Source organism: Zosterops lateralis (genome assembly GCF_965231275.1).
Source record: "Zosterops lateralis genome assembly, chromosome: 22".
Lineage (NCBI taxonomy): Eukaryota > Metazoa > Chordata > Aves > Passeriformes > Zosteropidae > Zosterops > Zosterops lateralis.
Genome location: NC_139782.1, coordinates 6,349,696 through 6,365,794, shown reverse-complemented (window position 1 = coordinate 6,365,794; position 16,099 = coordinate 6,349,696). Strand labels below are relative to the sequence as shown.

The 16,099-nt window shown below is 42.2% G+C and overlaps 1 protein-coding gene across 1 annotated transcript in view; it reads right to left on the bottom strand.

Annotated features, from left to right (window-relative positions):
• The window catches only part of ACAP3 (ArfGAP with coiled-coil, ankyrin repeat and PH domains 3), a 93,764-nt gene that overhangs the window by 35,051 nt on the left and 42,614 nt on the right, over positions 1-16,099 (bottom strand). The window contains exons 3-6 of the mRNA XM_083876713.1: positions 11,306-11,425; positions 8,977-9,030; positions 5,869-5,927; positions 3,116-3,299 (exon numbers count right to left, since the gene is read on the bottom strand). Of these exons, the coding sequence (XP_083732839.1) occupies positions 3,116-3,299; positions 5,869-5,927; positions 8,977-9,030; positions 11,306-11,425 (417 nt within the window). The remainder of the gene's footprint in view (positions 1-3,115; positions 3,300-5,868; positions 5,928-8,976; positions 9,031-11,305; positions 11,426-16,099) is intronic.

Here is a 16,099-nt window from a genome sequence, read left to right as displayed (position 1 = left end):
TCCAAATATTCCTGTCAAATATTCCAAATATTCCTCTTATATATAATAATATATAATAAGTAAGATATTAGATATATAATAAGGTAAAATGTAATAATAATATTATATAATAATGATATCTATAATACAATAAGATATAATAAATAAGATATTAGATATATAATAAGATAAGATGTAATAATATTATCTAGTACAATAAAGATATCTATAATATAATAATATATAATATTAGATATAGAATAATATAAAATGTACTAATAATATTATATAATATAATGTAATATAATGTAATATAATGTGATATAATGTATTATATAAGATATTAAATATATAATAAGATAAAATGTAATAATTAATATAATAATATATAATAAATAAGATATTAGCTATAAAATTAGAGAAAATGCAATAATAATATTATATAATATAACAATGATATCTATAATATAATAATATATAACATTAGATATAGAATAATATAAAATGTGCTAATAATATTATATATTATTATATAATAATATATAATGTAATATAATGTAATGTAGTGTAATATAATGTAATATAATGTAATATATAAGATATTATATATATAATAAGATAAAATGTAATAATAATATAATATAATAATATATAATAAATAAAATATTAGCTATAAAATTAGAGAAAATGCAATAATAATATTATATAATATAACAATGATATCTATAATATAATAATATATAATATTAGATATAGAATAATATAAAATGTACTAATAATATTGTATAATATATTATAATGTAATATAATGTAATATAATGTGATATAATGTAATATATAAGATATTAGATATATAAGATAAAATGTAATAATAATATAATATAATAATATATAATAAATAAGATATTAGCTATAAAATTAGAGAAAATGCAATAATAATATTATATAACAATGATATCTATAATATAATAATATATAACATTAGATATAGAATAATATAAAATGTGCTAATAATATTATATATTATTATATAATGTAATATAATGTAATATAATGTAATATAATGTAATATAATGTAATATATAAGATATTAGATATACAATAAGATAAAATTTAATTATAATATAATATAATATAATAATATATAATAAGATATAATAAGATATTAGCTATAAAATTAGAGAAAATGCAATAATAATATTATATAATATAACGATATCTATAATATAATAATATATAATATTAGATATAGAATAATATAAAATGTACTAATAATATTGTATAATATATTATAATGTAATATAATGTGATATAATGTAATATAATGTAATATATAAGATATTAAATATATAATAAGATAAAATGTAATAATAATATAATATAATAATATATAATAAATAAAATATTAGCTATAAAATTAGAGAAAATGCAATAATAATATTATATAATATAACAATGATATCTATAATATAATAATATATAACATTAGATATAGAATAATATAAAATGTGCTAATAATATTATATATTATTATATAATAATATATAATGTAATATAATGTAATGTAGTGTAATATAATGTAATATAATGTAATATATAAGATATTAGATATACAATAAGATAAAATTTAATTATAATATAATATAATAATATATAATAATATATAATAAGATATTAGCTATAAAATTAGAGAAAATGCAATAATAATATTATATAATATAACGATATCTATAATATAATAATATATAATATTAGATATAGAATAATATAAAATGTACTAATAATATTATATAATATATTATAATATAATGTAATATAATGTAATATAATGTAATATATAAGATATTAGATATACAATAAGATAAAATGTAATTATAATACAATATAATATAACAATATATCATGAGATATTAGATATAAAATTAGAGAAAATGCAATAATAATATTATATAATACAACAACGATATCTATAATATAAAAATATATAATAATATATAATATATGATATAATTTATATGATATAACAAATAAAAACCCCCAAATGTTGTCACCTGCAGCACGTAGGGGTAATAAAACATAACAATAATATTATATACTAGAATAACGATATCTATAATATAAAAATACATAATATATGATATAATTTATATGATATAACAAATAAAAACCCCCAAATGTTGTCACCTGCAGCACGTAGGGGTAATAAAACGTAACAATAATATTATATACTAGAATAACGATATCTATAATATAAAAATATATATATAACAATATATAACAATAATATTATTAATATAACAATAATATATAATAATATAACAATAATATTATATACTAGAATAACGAATAATATATAATATATGATATAATTTATATAATATAACAAATAAAAACCCCCAAATTTTGGGCTGACCTGCAGCACGTAGGGGTAATAAAATGTAACAATAATATTATATACTAGAATAACGATATCTATAATATAAAAATACATAATATATGATATAATTTATATCATATAACAAATAAAAACCCCCAAATTTTGGGCTGACCTGCAGCACGTAGGGGTAATAAAACATAACAATAATATTATATACTAGAATAACGATATCTATAATATAAAAATACATAATATATGATATAATTTATATGATATAATAAATAAAAACCCTCAAATGTTGTCACCTGCAGCACGTAGGGGTAATAAAACATAACAATAATATTATATACTAGAATAACGATATCTATAATATAAAAATATATAATAATATATAATATATTATATAATTTATATGATATAATAAATAAAAACCCCCAAATTTTATTTATTTATTTAGGGGTAAATTTAGGGGTAAATTTATTTAGGGGCAAATTTATTTAGGGGTAATAAAATGTAACAATAATATTATATACTAGAATAACGATATCTATAATATAAAAATATATAATATATGATATAATTTATATGATATAATAAATAAAACCCCCAAATTTTGGGCTGACCTGCAGCACGTAGGGGTAATAAAATGTAACAATAATATTATATACTAGAATAACGATATCTATAATATAAAAATACATGATATATGATATAATTTATATAATATAACAAATAAAAACCCCCAAATTTTGGGCTGACCTGCAGCACGTAGTCCAGGGCCAGGTGGCGGAAGCATTTCCTGGTGATGCTGAGGGTGCCCGTGGCCTCCTCCACCTCGTGGGGTTTGTGTCGCGGCGCCTGCGCGTTCTTCACCAGCGAGATCTCCATGTCCTCCCGCACGCGGTCAAACTGCTTCTTGCTCTCCTTGAACTTGCGCACGTCGCTGCGGGGAACAGGGATTGCGTTGAAACGGGGAGAGAGTGGGGTAAAGTGGGGCAAAAATGGGAGAGATTGGGGTAAAATGGGGAAAAAATGGGAGAGATTGGGTTGAAATGGGGAGAGATTGGGGTAAAATGGGGAGAGATTGGGGTGAAATGGGGAGAGATTGGGGTAAAGTGGGGAGATATTGGGGTGAAATGGGGAGATATTGGGGTGAAATGGGGAGATATTGGGTTAAAGTGGGGAGGAATGGGGTTGAAATGGGAAGGAATGGGGAGAAAATGGGAGATATTGGGGAGATATTGGTTTAAAATGGGGAGATATTGGGGAGAAATGGGGAGAAAATGGGGAGAAATTCATTTAAAATGGGGAGAAACGGGGAGAAATTTGGTTGAAATGGGGAGAAGTTGGGAAGAAGTTTGGAGAATTGGGGAGGAAATGGTGGAAAATGGGGAGGAAATTGGGGAGGAAATTGGGAAGGAAATTGGGAGAAATGGGATCTGAATTCTGGGATGGGTTTATCCTGCAGGATCTGAATTAATTCTGGGATGGGTTTGTCCCGCAGGATCTGAATTCTGGGATGGGTTTATCCTGCAGGATCCGAATTAATTCTGGGATGGGTTTGTCCTGCAGGATCCGAATTAATTCTGGGATGGGTTTGTCCTGCAGGATCTGAATGAATTCTGGGATGGGTTTATCCCACAAGATCTGAATTCTGGGATGGGTTTATCCTGCAGGATCTGAATTCTGGGATGGGTTTGTCCTGCAGGATCCGAATTAATTCTGGGATGGGTTTGTCCTGCAGGATCTGAATTCTGGGATGGGTTTGTCCTGCAGGATCTGAATTAATTCTGGGATGGGTTTATCCCACAGGATCTGAATTCTGGGATGGGTTTGTCCCGCAGGATCCGAATTAATTCTGGGATGGGTTTGTCCCACAGGATCCGAATTAATTCTGGGATGGGTTTATCCCACAGGATCTGAATTAATTCTGGGATGGGTTTATCCCACAGGATCTGAATTAATTCTGGGATGGGTTTATCCCACAGGATCTGAATTAATTCTGGGATGGGTTTATCCCACAGGATCTGAATTAATTCTGGGATGGGTTTATCCTGCAGGATCTGAATTAATTCTGGGATGGGTTTATCCTGCAGGATCTGAATTCTGGGATGGGTTTGTCCTGCAGGATCTGAATTAATTCTGGGATGGGTTTATCCCACAAGATCTGAATTCTGGGATGGGTTTGTCCCACAGGATCTGAATTCTGGGATGGGTTTGTCCTGCAGGATCCGAATTAATTCTGGGATGGGTTTGTCCCACAGGATCCGAATTAATTCTGGGATGGGTTTGTCCTGCAGGATCCGAATTAATTCTGGGATGGGTTTATCCCACAGGATCTGAATTAATTCTGGGATGGGTTTATCCTGCAGGATCTGAATTCTGGGATGGGTTTGTCCCACAGGATCTGAATTAATTCTGGGATGGGTTTGTCCTGCAGGATCTGAATTCTGGGATGGGTTTGTCCCACAGGATCTGAATTAATTCTGGGATGGGTTTGTCCTGCAGGATCTGAATTCTGGGATGGGTTTGTCCTGCAGGATCTGAATGAATTCTGGGATGGGTTTGTCCTGCAGGATCTGAATTCTGGGATGGGTTTGTCCTGCAGGATCTGAATTAATTCTGGGATGGGTTTGTCCCACAAGATCTGAATTCTGGGATGGGTTTGTCCTGCAGGATCCGAATTAATTCTGGGATGGGTTTGTCCTGCAAGATCTGAATTCTGGGATGGGTTTATCCCACAGGATCTGAATTCTGGGATGGGTTTGTCCTGCAGGATCTGAATTAATTCTGGGATGGGTTTATCCTGCAGGATCTGAATTAATTCTGGGATGGGTTTATCCCACAAGATCTGAATTCTGGGATGGGTTTATCCTGCAGGATCTGAATTAATTCTGGGATGGGTTTGTCCTGCAGGATCTGAATTAATTCTGGGATGGGTTTGTCCCACAAGATCTGAATTCTGGGATGGGTTTGTCCTGCAGGATCCGAATTAATTCTGGGATGGGTTTGTCCTGCAAGATCTGAATTCTGGGATGGGTTTATCCCACAGGATCTGAATTCTGGGATGGGTTTGTCCTGCAGGATCTGAATTAATTCTGGGATGGGTTTATCCTGCAGGATCTGAATTAATTCTGGGATGGGTTTATCCCACAAGATCTGAATTCTGGGATGGGTTTATCCTGCAGGATCTGAATTAATTCTGGGATGGGTTTGACCTGCAGGATCTGAATTAATTCTGGGATGGGTTTATCCTGCAGGATCTGAATTAATTCTGGGATGGGTTTGACCTGCAGGATCTGAATTAATTCTGGGATGGGTTTATCCTGCAGGATCTGAATTAATTCTGGGATGGGTTTGACCTGCAGGATCTGAATTAATTCTGGGATGGGTTTGTCCCACAGGATCAGCCCTGCAGGGATGTTTTGATTCTGCCCCCAGCACACTCAGGACAGGTGCAATGGGAAGCTCAAAGATCCAAGGGAAAGGACAAACCCCAAAAACTCACTCACTCTTTGACAAAATTGTGCAGCTGCTGCCGGACCGACCTCTGCGCCTGGTCAAACAGGATCTGCAACACAGAAAAGGGGGAAAATAGCAATTATTTTGAAAAAAGGGAGAAAAAATCAATTATTTTGGAAAAAAAGGGAGAAAAAATCAATTATTTTGGAAAAAAGGGGGGAAAATATAAATTATTTTGAAAAAAAGCGAAAAATTATCAATTATTTTGAAGGAGGGAAAAACATAAATTCTTTTCAATTAATTTTAATTCTTATCAATTCTTTTCAATTCTTATCAATTCTTTTCAATTATTATTAATTCTTATCAATTATTTTGAAAAAGGGAAAAAACCCGATTCTTTTGAAAGAGGGGAAAAATATAATATATATAATAATAAATATAAAATATATAATATATATTATATGTAATATAATGTGTATTTTATATAATATATATTATATAATATATATTATAATATTTCAAATATTATTTTGAAAAAGAGAAAAATATCAATTATTTCAAAGAAGGGGAAAAAATTATCAATTCTTTTGAAGAAGGAAAAAAAATTCAATTATTTTGAAGAAGGGGAAAAATATCAATTCCCAATTTTGCCGTGTCAATCCCACCCTGAATTCCCATTTTTCAATCCCACCCCGAATTCCCGGTTTGCCCAGAGGAGGGCACTGGATCCCCTGTGCTGCATCTCCATTCCAGCAGGAAAAATGCTGGAATTCCTGCCTGGAATTCCTGCCTGGAATCAGGAATTCCACAATGCCAAAAGGAGAAATCCTGGAATTCCTGCCTGGAATTGGGAATTCCACGATTCCAGCAGGAGAAATCCTGGAATTCCTGCCTGGAATTAGGAGCTCCACGATTCCTGCCTGGAATTTCTGCCTGGAATGTGCCTGGAATCAGGAATTCCATGATTCCAACAGGAGAAATCCTGCAATTCCTGCCTGGAATGTGCCTGGAATCAGGAATTCTGTGATTCTAGAAGGAGAAATCCTGCAATTCCTGCCTGGAATGTGCCTGGAATCAGGAACTCTGTGATTCCAGCAGGAGAAATCCTGGAATTCCTGCCTGGAATGGGGAGTTCTGCAATTCCAGCAGGAGAAATGTTGGAATTCCTGCCTGGAATGTGCCGGGAATCAGGAATTCCATGATGCCAACAGGAGAAATCCTGGAATTCCTGCCTGGAATGTGCCTGGAATCAGGAACTCTGTGATTCCAGCAGGAATCCTGGAATTCCTGCCTGGAATGGGGAGTTCTGCAATTCCAGCAGGAGAAATCCTGGAATTCCTGCCTGGAATCGGGAATTCTGCAATTCCAGCAGGAGAAATATTGGAATTCCCCCCTGGAACCAGGAGCTCCACGATTCCTGCCTGGAATTCCTGCCTGGAATGTGCCTGGAATCGGGAATTCCATGATTCCAACAGGAGAAATCCTGGAATTCCTGCCTGGAATCGGGAGCTCCAAGAAGCCAGAAGAAAAAAAATCCTGGAATTCCTGCCTGGAATCAGGAGCTTTGCAATTCCAGCAGGAAAGATCCTGTAATTCCTGCCTGGAATGTGCCTGGAATCGGGAATTCCACGATTCCAGCAGGAGAAATCCTGGAATTCCTGCCTGGAATTGGGAGCTCTGAGATGCCAGAAGAAGAAAATCCTGGAATTAATTCCTGCCTGGAATTCCGGCCTGGAATCAGGAATTCCACGATTCCTTTTCTGCAGTTTTTTCCTGCAGCAGTTCTGGTGCAGTTTTTTCCTGCAGCAGTTCTGGTGCAGTTTTTCCCTGCAGCAGTTTTGGTGCAGTTTTTTCCTGCAGCAGTTTTGGTGCAGTTTTTTCCTGCAGCAGTTTTGGTGCAGTTTTTTCCTGCAGCAGTTCTGGTGCAGTTTTTCCCTGCAGCAGTTTTGGTGCAGTTTTTTCCTGCAGCAGTTTTGGTGCAGTTTTTTCCTGCAGCAGTTCTGGTGCAGTTTTTCCCTGCAGCAGTTTTGGTGCAGTTTTTTCCTGCAGCAGTTTTGGTGCAGTTTTTTCCTGCAGCAGTTTTGGTGCAGTTTTTTCCTGCAGCAGTTTTGGTGCATTTCAGCCCCTGGGGCTGTGACAAAAGTGGGTCAGGCAGAGCTGCAGCTCCTGCACCGGGAACAACCTCAGAGTTGTGGGAGGGAGAGGATGGGGAAAGGAAAGGAGAAAAAAATGGGTTATAAAAAGAAAAATAAAGGGGAAATGAAGGAAAAATAAATAAAGGGAAAATAAATAAAGAGGGGAAAAGGGGGGAGAAAAGGGGAAAAAAGGGGGAAAAAATAAAGGGGGAAAAGGAGGGGAAAAAAGGGAAAATAAAGGGGGAAAAAGGAGGGAAATAAAAGGAGAAATAAAGGGGAAAATAAGGGGGAAAATAAAAGGGGGAAAGAAATTAAGGGGGGAAAAAAGGGGGGTAAATAATAAAGGGGGGAAAGAAATTAAGGGGGGAAAAAGGGGGTAAATAATAAAGGGGGAAAAATAATAAAGGGGGAAAATAAAGGGGGAAAAAATAAAAGGGAAAAAATAAAGGGAAAGAAATTAAGGGGGAAAATAAAGGGGGGGAAAATAAAGGGGGGGAATAAAGGGGAAAAAAATAAGGGGGGAAATAATAAAGGGGGGAAATAATAAAGGGGAAAATAACAAAGGGAAAAATAATAAAGGGGAAAATAATAAAGGGGAAAATAATAAAGGGAAAAAATAATAAAGGGAAAAAATAACAAAGGGAAAAAATAAAGGGGAAAAAATAATAAAGGGGGAAATAATAAAGGGGGAAAATAACAAAGGGAGGAAAATAACAAAGGGGGGAAATAATAATAAAGGGGAAAATAAAAATAAAGGGGGAAATAATAATAAAGGGGAAAAAACAAACGGGAAAAAACAAATGGGAAAATAATAATAATAATAAAGGGTTAATAATAATAATAAAGGGAAAACAATAAAGGAAAAAATTAATGAAAAATAAACAAAAAATATTAAATAAATTCTAAAATAATTATAAAAATAATAATAATCTCCTCCTCCTCCACGAGGGGCTTTTGTCACCCTTCCAGCACCTCTGTGACAAGCACAGGGGACACCAGCAGTGCCAGAGTCAGACTCCTCACCATGTGGTAATTGATCATTTCCTGCAGGCTGTCCCCGAATTTATCCAGGCACTCCTGCAAAAAATAATAAAAAAATAATATTAATAATTTTTTAAAAAATAAAAAAGTGAAGAGAACTGGCAGTGAAGAGAGGAGAGGGGTGAGGAAGGCTCTGAGGAGTCACTGATGTCACAGGAAAGGGATTTTTGGGATTTTTGAGCCTTTATCTGCCAGCCCAGAGCTGAGATCTGTCATCAGAGGACAAGAAAGGTTGTGAGATGAGAAAGAAAAAGAAAATTTATCTTGGTTTGGGGTTTAAATAGGGTTTGGAGTTTGATCAGGGATTGAGGGAAACACCTCCCTGACACCAGTGGTCAACTCAGAAATCCATCAATTTGTCCTTCCCCTGGAAAGGAATGTGTTATTTACCAAATATCACTTTTGATTTTTCTTCTCATTTCAAGTGGATCTCTGAGTTTGTTATCAGACACTCTCTGCATCCCCAAAAACACCAAATCTCATCTGAAGAGAATCTCACTCTGAATTTCCAGCCTGGTGTTAGCAGAGGTTCTGTATCCCAAAAACACCAAATCTCATTTCAGGTGGATCTCTGAGTTATCAAACACTCTCTGCATCCTCCCAAACACCAAATCTCATTTCAGGTGGATCTCTGAGTTATCAAACACTCTCTGCATCCTCCCAAACACCAAACCTCATTTGGAGTGGATCTCTGAGTTATCAAACACTCTCTGCATCCTCCCAAACACCAAATCTCATTTCAGGTGGATCTCTGAGTTATCAAACACTCTCTGCATCCTCCCAAACACCAAACCTCATTTCAAGTGGATCTCACTCTGAATTTCCAGACTGGAGTTATCAGACACTTTGCATCTCAAAAAACACCAAATCTCATTTCAAGTGGATCTCACTCTGAATTTCCAGCCTGGAGTTATCAAACACTCTGCATCCCCAAAAACACCAAATCTCATCTGAAGAGGATCTCTGAATTTCCAGCCTGGAGTTATCAGATGCTCTCTGCATCCCAAAAAACACCAAATCTCATTTAAAGAGGATTTCTGAGTTATCAAACACTCTCTGCATTCCCCAAAAACACCAAATCTCATTGCAAGTGGATCTCACTCCGAATTTCCAGCCTGGTGTTAGCAGAGGTTCTGTATCCCAAAAACCACCAAATCTCATTTCAAGTGGATCTCTGAGTTATCAAACACTCTCTGCATCCTCCCAAACACCAAACCTCATTTGGAGTGGATCTCACTCTGAGTTTCCAGCCTGCTCTTAGCACTCTCTGCATCCCTCAAACACCGAATCTCGTCTGAAGTGGATCTCTGACCTTCCAGCCTGGTGTTATCAGACACACTCTGTATCCCAAAAAACACCAAAGCTCATTTCAAGTGGATGTTTGAGTTATCACACAGCTTCTACATCCTCCCAAACACCAAATCTCGTCTGAAGTGTATCTCTGACCTTCCAGCCTGCTGTTATCACACTCTGTATCCCAAAAAACACCAAAGCTCATTTCAAGTGGATGTTTGAGTTATCAAATACTCTCTGCATCCTCCCAAACACCAAATCTCATTTGGAGTGGCAGCTCAAGCAGCGTGAGGGGCTTGGATTTGTGATCCATTCCCAGCAGGAGGGATCTGAGCAGTGCCCAGCCCTCCCTGAGCCAGGAACAGGGATCTGAGCAGTGCCCAGCCCTCCCTGAGCCAGGAACAGGGATCTGAGCAGTGCCCAGCCCTCCCTGAGCCAGGAACAGGGATCAGCAGGGATCTGAGCATTCCTCAGCCCTCTCTTGGCCAGGAACAGGGATCAGAAGGAATCTGAGCATCCCCCAGCCCTCCCTGAGCCATGAGCAGGAGTTTGAGCATCCCCCAGCCCTCCCTATGCCAAGAGCAGGGGTCAGCAGGGATCTGAGCATCCCCAGCCCTCCCTGAGCATCCCCAGCCCTCCCTGAGCAGCCCCAAACCCTCCCTGAGCAGCCCCCAGCCCCCTGAGCACCCCCCAGAGCAGTCCCCAGCCCTCTTTCTGCCCCCTAGCCCTCCCTGAGCACCCCCCAGCCCTCCCTGAGGACCCCCCTGAGCATCCCCCAGCCCCCTGATTATCCCCAGCCCTCCCTGAACATCCCCCAGCCCCCAGAGCATCCCCCAGAGCAGCCCCCAGCCCTTCATGAGCATCCCCCAGGCCCCAGAGCATCCCCCAGAGCAGCCCCCAGCCCTCTGTGTGCCCCCCTGAGCACCCCCAGCCCTCTGTGTGCCCCCCAGAGCATCCTCCAGCCCCCTGAGGACCCCCCAGAGCAGCCCCCAGCCCTCTGTGTGCCCCCCAGACTCACAGAGATCATCTCATCCTTCTTGCACTGCTGGGCCAGGTCCCGCACGCCGCTGACAAAGTGTTTGTTGGTGGTGATGTAAACCTTGCCTGCCTCGATCATCCCACTGCACAGCTTCACCAGCTGGGGACACCCACAGGGACAGGGACAGGGACAGGGGGACAGGGACAGGGACAGGGGACATGGGACAGGGACATGGGGACAGGGACACATGGATATGGGGATAGGAACATGGGCATGGGGATAGGGGGACATGGATATGGGCATGGGGACAGGGATAGGGGGACAGGGATAGGGGGACAGGGATAGGGGGGCATGAGGACAGGGACATGGTGACACGGACACAGGGACATGGGGACATGGACATGGATATGGGGACACAGACATGGAGAGAAGGGCAAGGACATGGGCATGGGGACAGGGACATGGGGACAGGGACATGGGGACAGGGGGAGACAGGGACATGGGGAGAGGGGGACGTGGGGACAGGGATAGGGATATGGGCATGGGGACAGGGACACGGGGACATGGAGACAGGGACAGGGGGACACAGGGACAGGGAGACAAGGGATATGGGCATGGGGACATGGGCATGGGGACAGGGATATGGGGACAGGGGGACATGGACACGGGGACATGGGCATAGGGACAGGGACATGGGGACAGGGACACAGGGACATAAGCATGGTGACAGGGACACGAGAACAGGGATATGGGGACATGGGGACATGGAAGCACAGGGACACAGGCATGGGGACACAGAGACAGGGATACAGGGGACATGGGGATAAGGACAGGGACAGGCTCAGCACTGGCTGGAACCAGCTGGGTCTGTCCCACACCCACCCCAGGGCTTTGGGACAGGCGCCCTTCCCATTCCTGCTGTGCTGGGAACATCCATGGGCAGGACAGGGATACAAATCCCAAATCCCTGTCCCAGGACAGGACAGGGATCCCAATCCCATCCCAACCCAGGACTGGGATCCCAACCCCAGGACAGGGATCCCAATCCCACTCTGGGGTTTGTCGTGTTCCTGCAGTCCCAAAGCTTTGGGGTCTGGTTTGAGGTTTGTTCCGTTCCTGCAGCCCCAAAGCTTTGGGGTCTGGTTTTGGGGTCTGTTCTGATCCTGCAGCCCCAAAGCTCTGGGGTGTGATTTGGGGTCTGGTTTGGGGTTTGTTCTGATCCTGCAGCCCCAAAGCTTTGGGGTCTGGTTTGGGGTTTATTCTGTTCCTTCAGCTCCAAAGCTTTGGGGTTTATTTTGGGGTCTTCCTGTTCCTGCAGCTCCAAAGCTCCGGGATCTGTTTTGGGGTTTGTTCTGATCCTGCAGCTCCAAAGCTCCGGGATCTGTTTTGGGGTTTGTTCTGATCCTGCAGCCCCAAAGCTCTGGGGTGTGATTTGGGGTCTGGTTTGGGGTTTGTTCTGATCCTGCAGCCCCAGAGCTCTGGGGTTTATTTTGGGGTCTGTTTTGGGGTTCTGATCCCGCAGCCCCAGAGCTCTGGGGTCTGGTTTGGGGTGTGTTTTGGGGTCTGTTCTGATCCCGCAGCCCCAGAGCTCTGGGGTCTGGTGTGGGGTTTGGTTTGGGGTTTGTTCTGATCCTGCAGCCCCAGAGCTCTGGGGTTTATTTTGGGGTGTGTTTTGGGGTCTGTTCTGATCCTGCAGCCCCAGAGCTCTGGGGTCTGGTTTGGGGTGTGTTTTGGGGTTGTTCTGACCCTGCAGCCCCAGAGCTCTGGGGTCTGGTTTGGGGTGTGTTTTGGGGTTCTGATCCTGCAGCCCCAGAGCTCTGGGGTCTGGTTTGGGGTGTGTTTTGGGGTTCTGATCCTGCAGCCCCAGAGCTCTGGGGTCTGGTTTGGGGTGTGTTTTGGGGTTCTGACCCTGCAGCCCCAGAGCTCTGGGGTTTATTTTGGGGTGTGTTTTGGGGTCTGTTCTGATCCTGCAGCCCCAAAGCTCTGGGGTTTATTTTGGGGTGTGTTTTGGGGTTGTTCTGATCCTGCAGCCCCAGAGCTCTGGGGTCTGTTTTGGGGTGTGTTTTGGGGTTGTTCTGATCCTGCAGCCCCAGAGCTCTGGGGTTTATTTTGGGGTGTGTTTTGGGGTTCTGATCCCGCAGCCCCAGAGCTCTGGGGTCTGCCCTCCCCTGGAGACTCAGGACCCCGTTCTCACTCTGCTCTGAGCTGGGGATGCAAATCGGCTCCTCCACCTCCACTCCCTCCTTGTCTGAGACACCAAAAATAGAAACCCGGCCGGGGAGAGGAGCTGGTGTGTGATCTGTGAGATCCCCCGGGCACAGAGGGATAAAATCCCGACTCTGGGGGAGGGATGAGCTGGGTGGGAGCCACAGGCCCCGGGCAAGGCTGTGCCCTATAAAACCTGTTTGTTCAGCGGCTGCTGGGGGGGGTCTGTCTGCTCTGGGGGGGCTGAACAGGGATGGGGGTCTGAATTCAGAACAAATTTAGAGAGAAAGGGGTGAAAACTGCTCAGGTTGTGGCACTGAGAGGCTGCAGAGGGATTTGGGGTTTGAATTTAGACCAGATTTAGAGAGAAAGGGTGAAAACTGCTCAGGCTGGGGCACTGGGAACCTGGAGAGGGGTTTGGGGTCTGAATTGAAACCAAATTTAGAGAGCAGGGAGGGGATTTGGAGGATTTGGGGTCTGAATTCAGAGAGCAGGGGTGAAAATAGGATTGGGGTCAAGGAATGGGTTTGGGGTCAGGGATTGGGGTCTGAGAATGGGATTTGGGCATGGGATTGGGGTCAGGGAATGGCATTGGGGTCTGGGCATGAGATTTGGGTCAGAGAAGGGGATTGGGGTCAGGGAATGGAATTTGAGAATGGGATTGGGGTTTGGGCATGGGACTGGGGTCAAGAAATGGGATTGGGGTCAGGGATTGGGAGTGGGATCTGGGAATGGGAGTGGAGTCAGGGTGTGGGTTTGGGGTCTGGGATCCGGGTCTCAGAATGGGATTGGGGTCAGGGCATGGGACTGGGGTCAGGGCATGGGACTGGGGTCAGGGGATGGGACTGGGGTCAGGGGATGGGACTGGGGTCAGGGGATGGGATCTGGGACTGGGATTGGGGTCAAGGCGTGGGATTGGGGTTTGGGAATGGGACTGGGGTCAGGGAATGGGAAGGGGTCCTGATCTGCTGGGACAGCCCTGTTTGCAGAGGTGCTCTGGGGCTGCCACGTTGCAGGAGGGGCTGGATTCCTTTCCAGAGGCTCCATCCAAAGCCCAGAGCAGTCTGGGCTCCAGATGTGCCTGCAGCTGTTTGTCTCCTGCCCAGGGGGGCCTCGGGGCTGTGGGGCCAGGGCAGGGTGTGAGCCAGGCCTGGGGGGCAGGAGTGACCCCAGGGAGTTTGATTTCTGCTCCCAGATCTTCTCAGCTGGTCACAGAGCTCAGTCTGTGGGGCACACAGAGCCCCAAAATAGACCCCAGAGCTTTGGGGCTGCAGGAATAGAACAAACCCCAATCCCAAAATAGACCTAAAGGCTTTGGGGCTGCAGAGTCAGAGCAAATCCCAAACCAGACCCCAAAATAAACCCCAAGGCTTTGGGGCTGCAGGATCAGAACAAACCCCAGAGCAGACCCCAAAGCTTTGGGGCTGCAGGATCAGAACAAACCCCTAGATAGACCCCAGAGCTTTGGGGCTGCAGGAACAGGACAGACCCCAAAGCTTTGGGGCTGCAGAAACACAATAAACCCCAAAATAAACCCCCCAAAGCCTTAGGGCTGCAAGAAGAGAATAAACCCCAAACCAGACACCAAAGCTTTGGGGCTGCAGGATCAGAACAAACCCCTAGATAGACCCCAAAGCTTTGGGGCTGCAGGAACAGAACAAACCCCAAACCAGACCCCAGAGCTTTGGGGCTGCAGGAATAGAACAAACCTCAGGCCCCCAAAATAGACCCCAAAGCCTTGGGGATGCAGGATCAGAACAAACCCCAGGTCCTGCACAGACCCCAAGGCCCAGTGTCACCAAGAGGGGACAGAGGGGACACCAGCACTGGGGGAAGTCCCCAAGGCTGTGTCACCCCCTGGGAACTGGGATCAGGACAAAAGGAGGTGAATATTCACCACCAGAGCCCGGATGGAGCTCCTGTCCCAACACTGAGGACAAGCCTGGGGTGTTAAATATTTTTTTAAATATTCAATTTCCAATTGAACAGCTGGAAATGGGCTCAGATTTTAGGAGACACTTGGAAAAATCCCATTCCTGAACAGGGACCCCACCAGATCCATGAGCAGGACAAAAGGAGGCTGATGTTCACCAGCAGGAGCTCCTGTCCCACCTCAGAGGACAAAACTGGGGTGTTAATATTTTTTTAAATGTTCAATTTCCAATTGAACAGCTGGAAATGGGCTCAGATTTTAGGGGACACTTGGAGAAATCCTATTCCTGAGCTGTGGCCCCACCAGATCCATGAGTAGGACAAAAGGAGGTCAATGTTCACCAGCAGAGCCAGGCTGGAGCTCCTGTCCCACCTCAGAGGACAAATCTGGGGTGTTAATATTTTTTAAATGTTCAATTTCCAATTTAAGAGCTGGAAATGGGCTCAGATTTTAGGGGACACTTGGAGAAATCCCATTCCTGATCTGTGGCCCCACCAGATCCAGGAACAGGAAAAAAGGAGGTCAATGTTCATCAATAGAGCCAGGCTGGGGCTCCTGTCCCAGCACTGAGGAGCTCTGGGGACAAAATTGGGATGCTAAACATTTTAAAAAATGTTTAATTTTCAATTGGACAGCTGGAAATGGGCTCAGATTTTTGGAGACACTTGGAAAAATCCTATTTCTGAGCTGGGGCC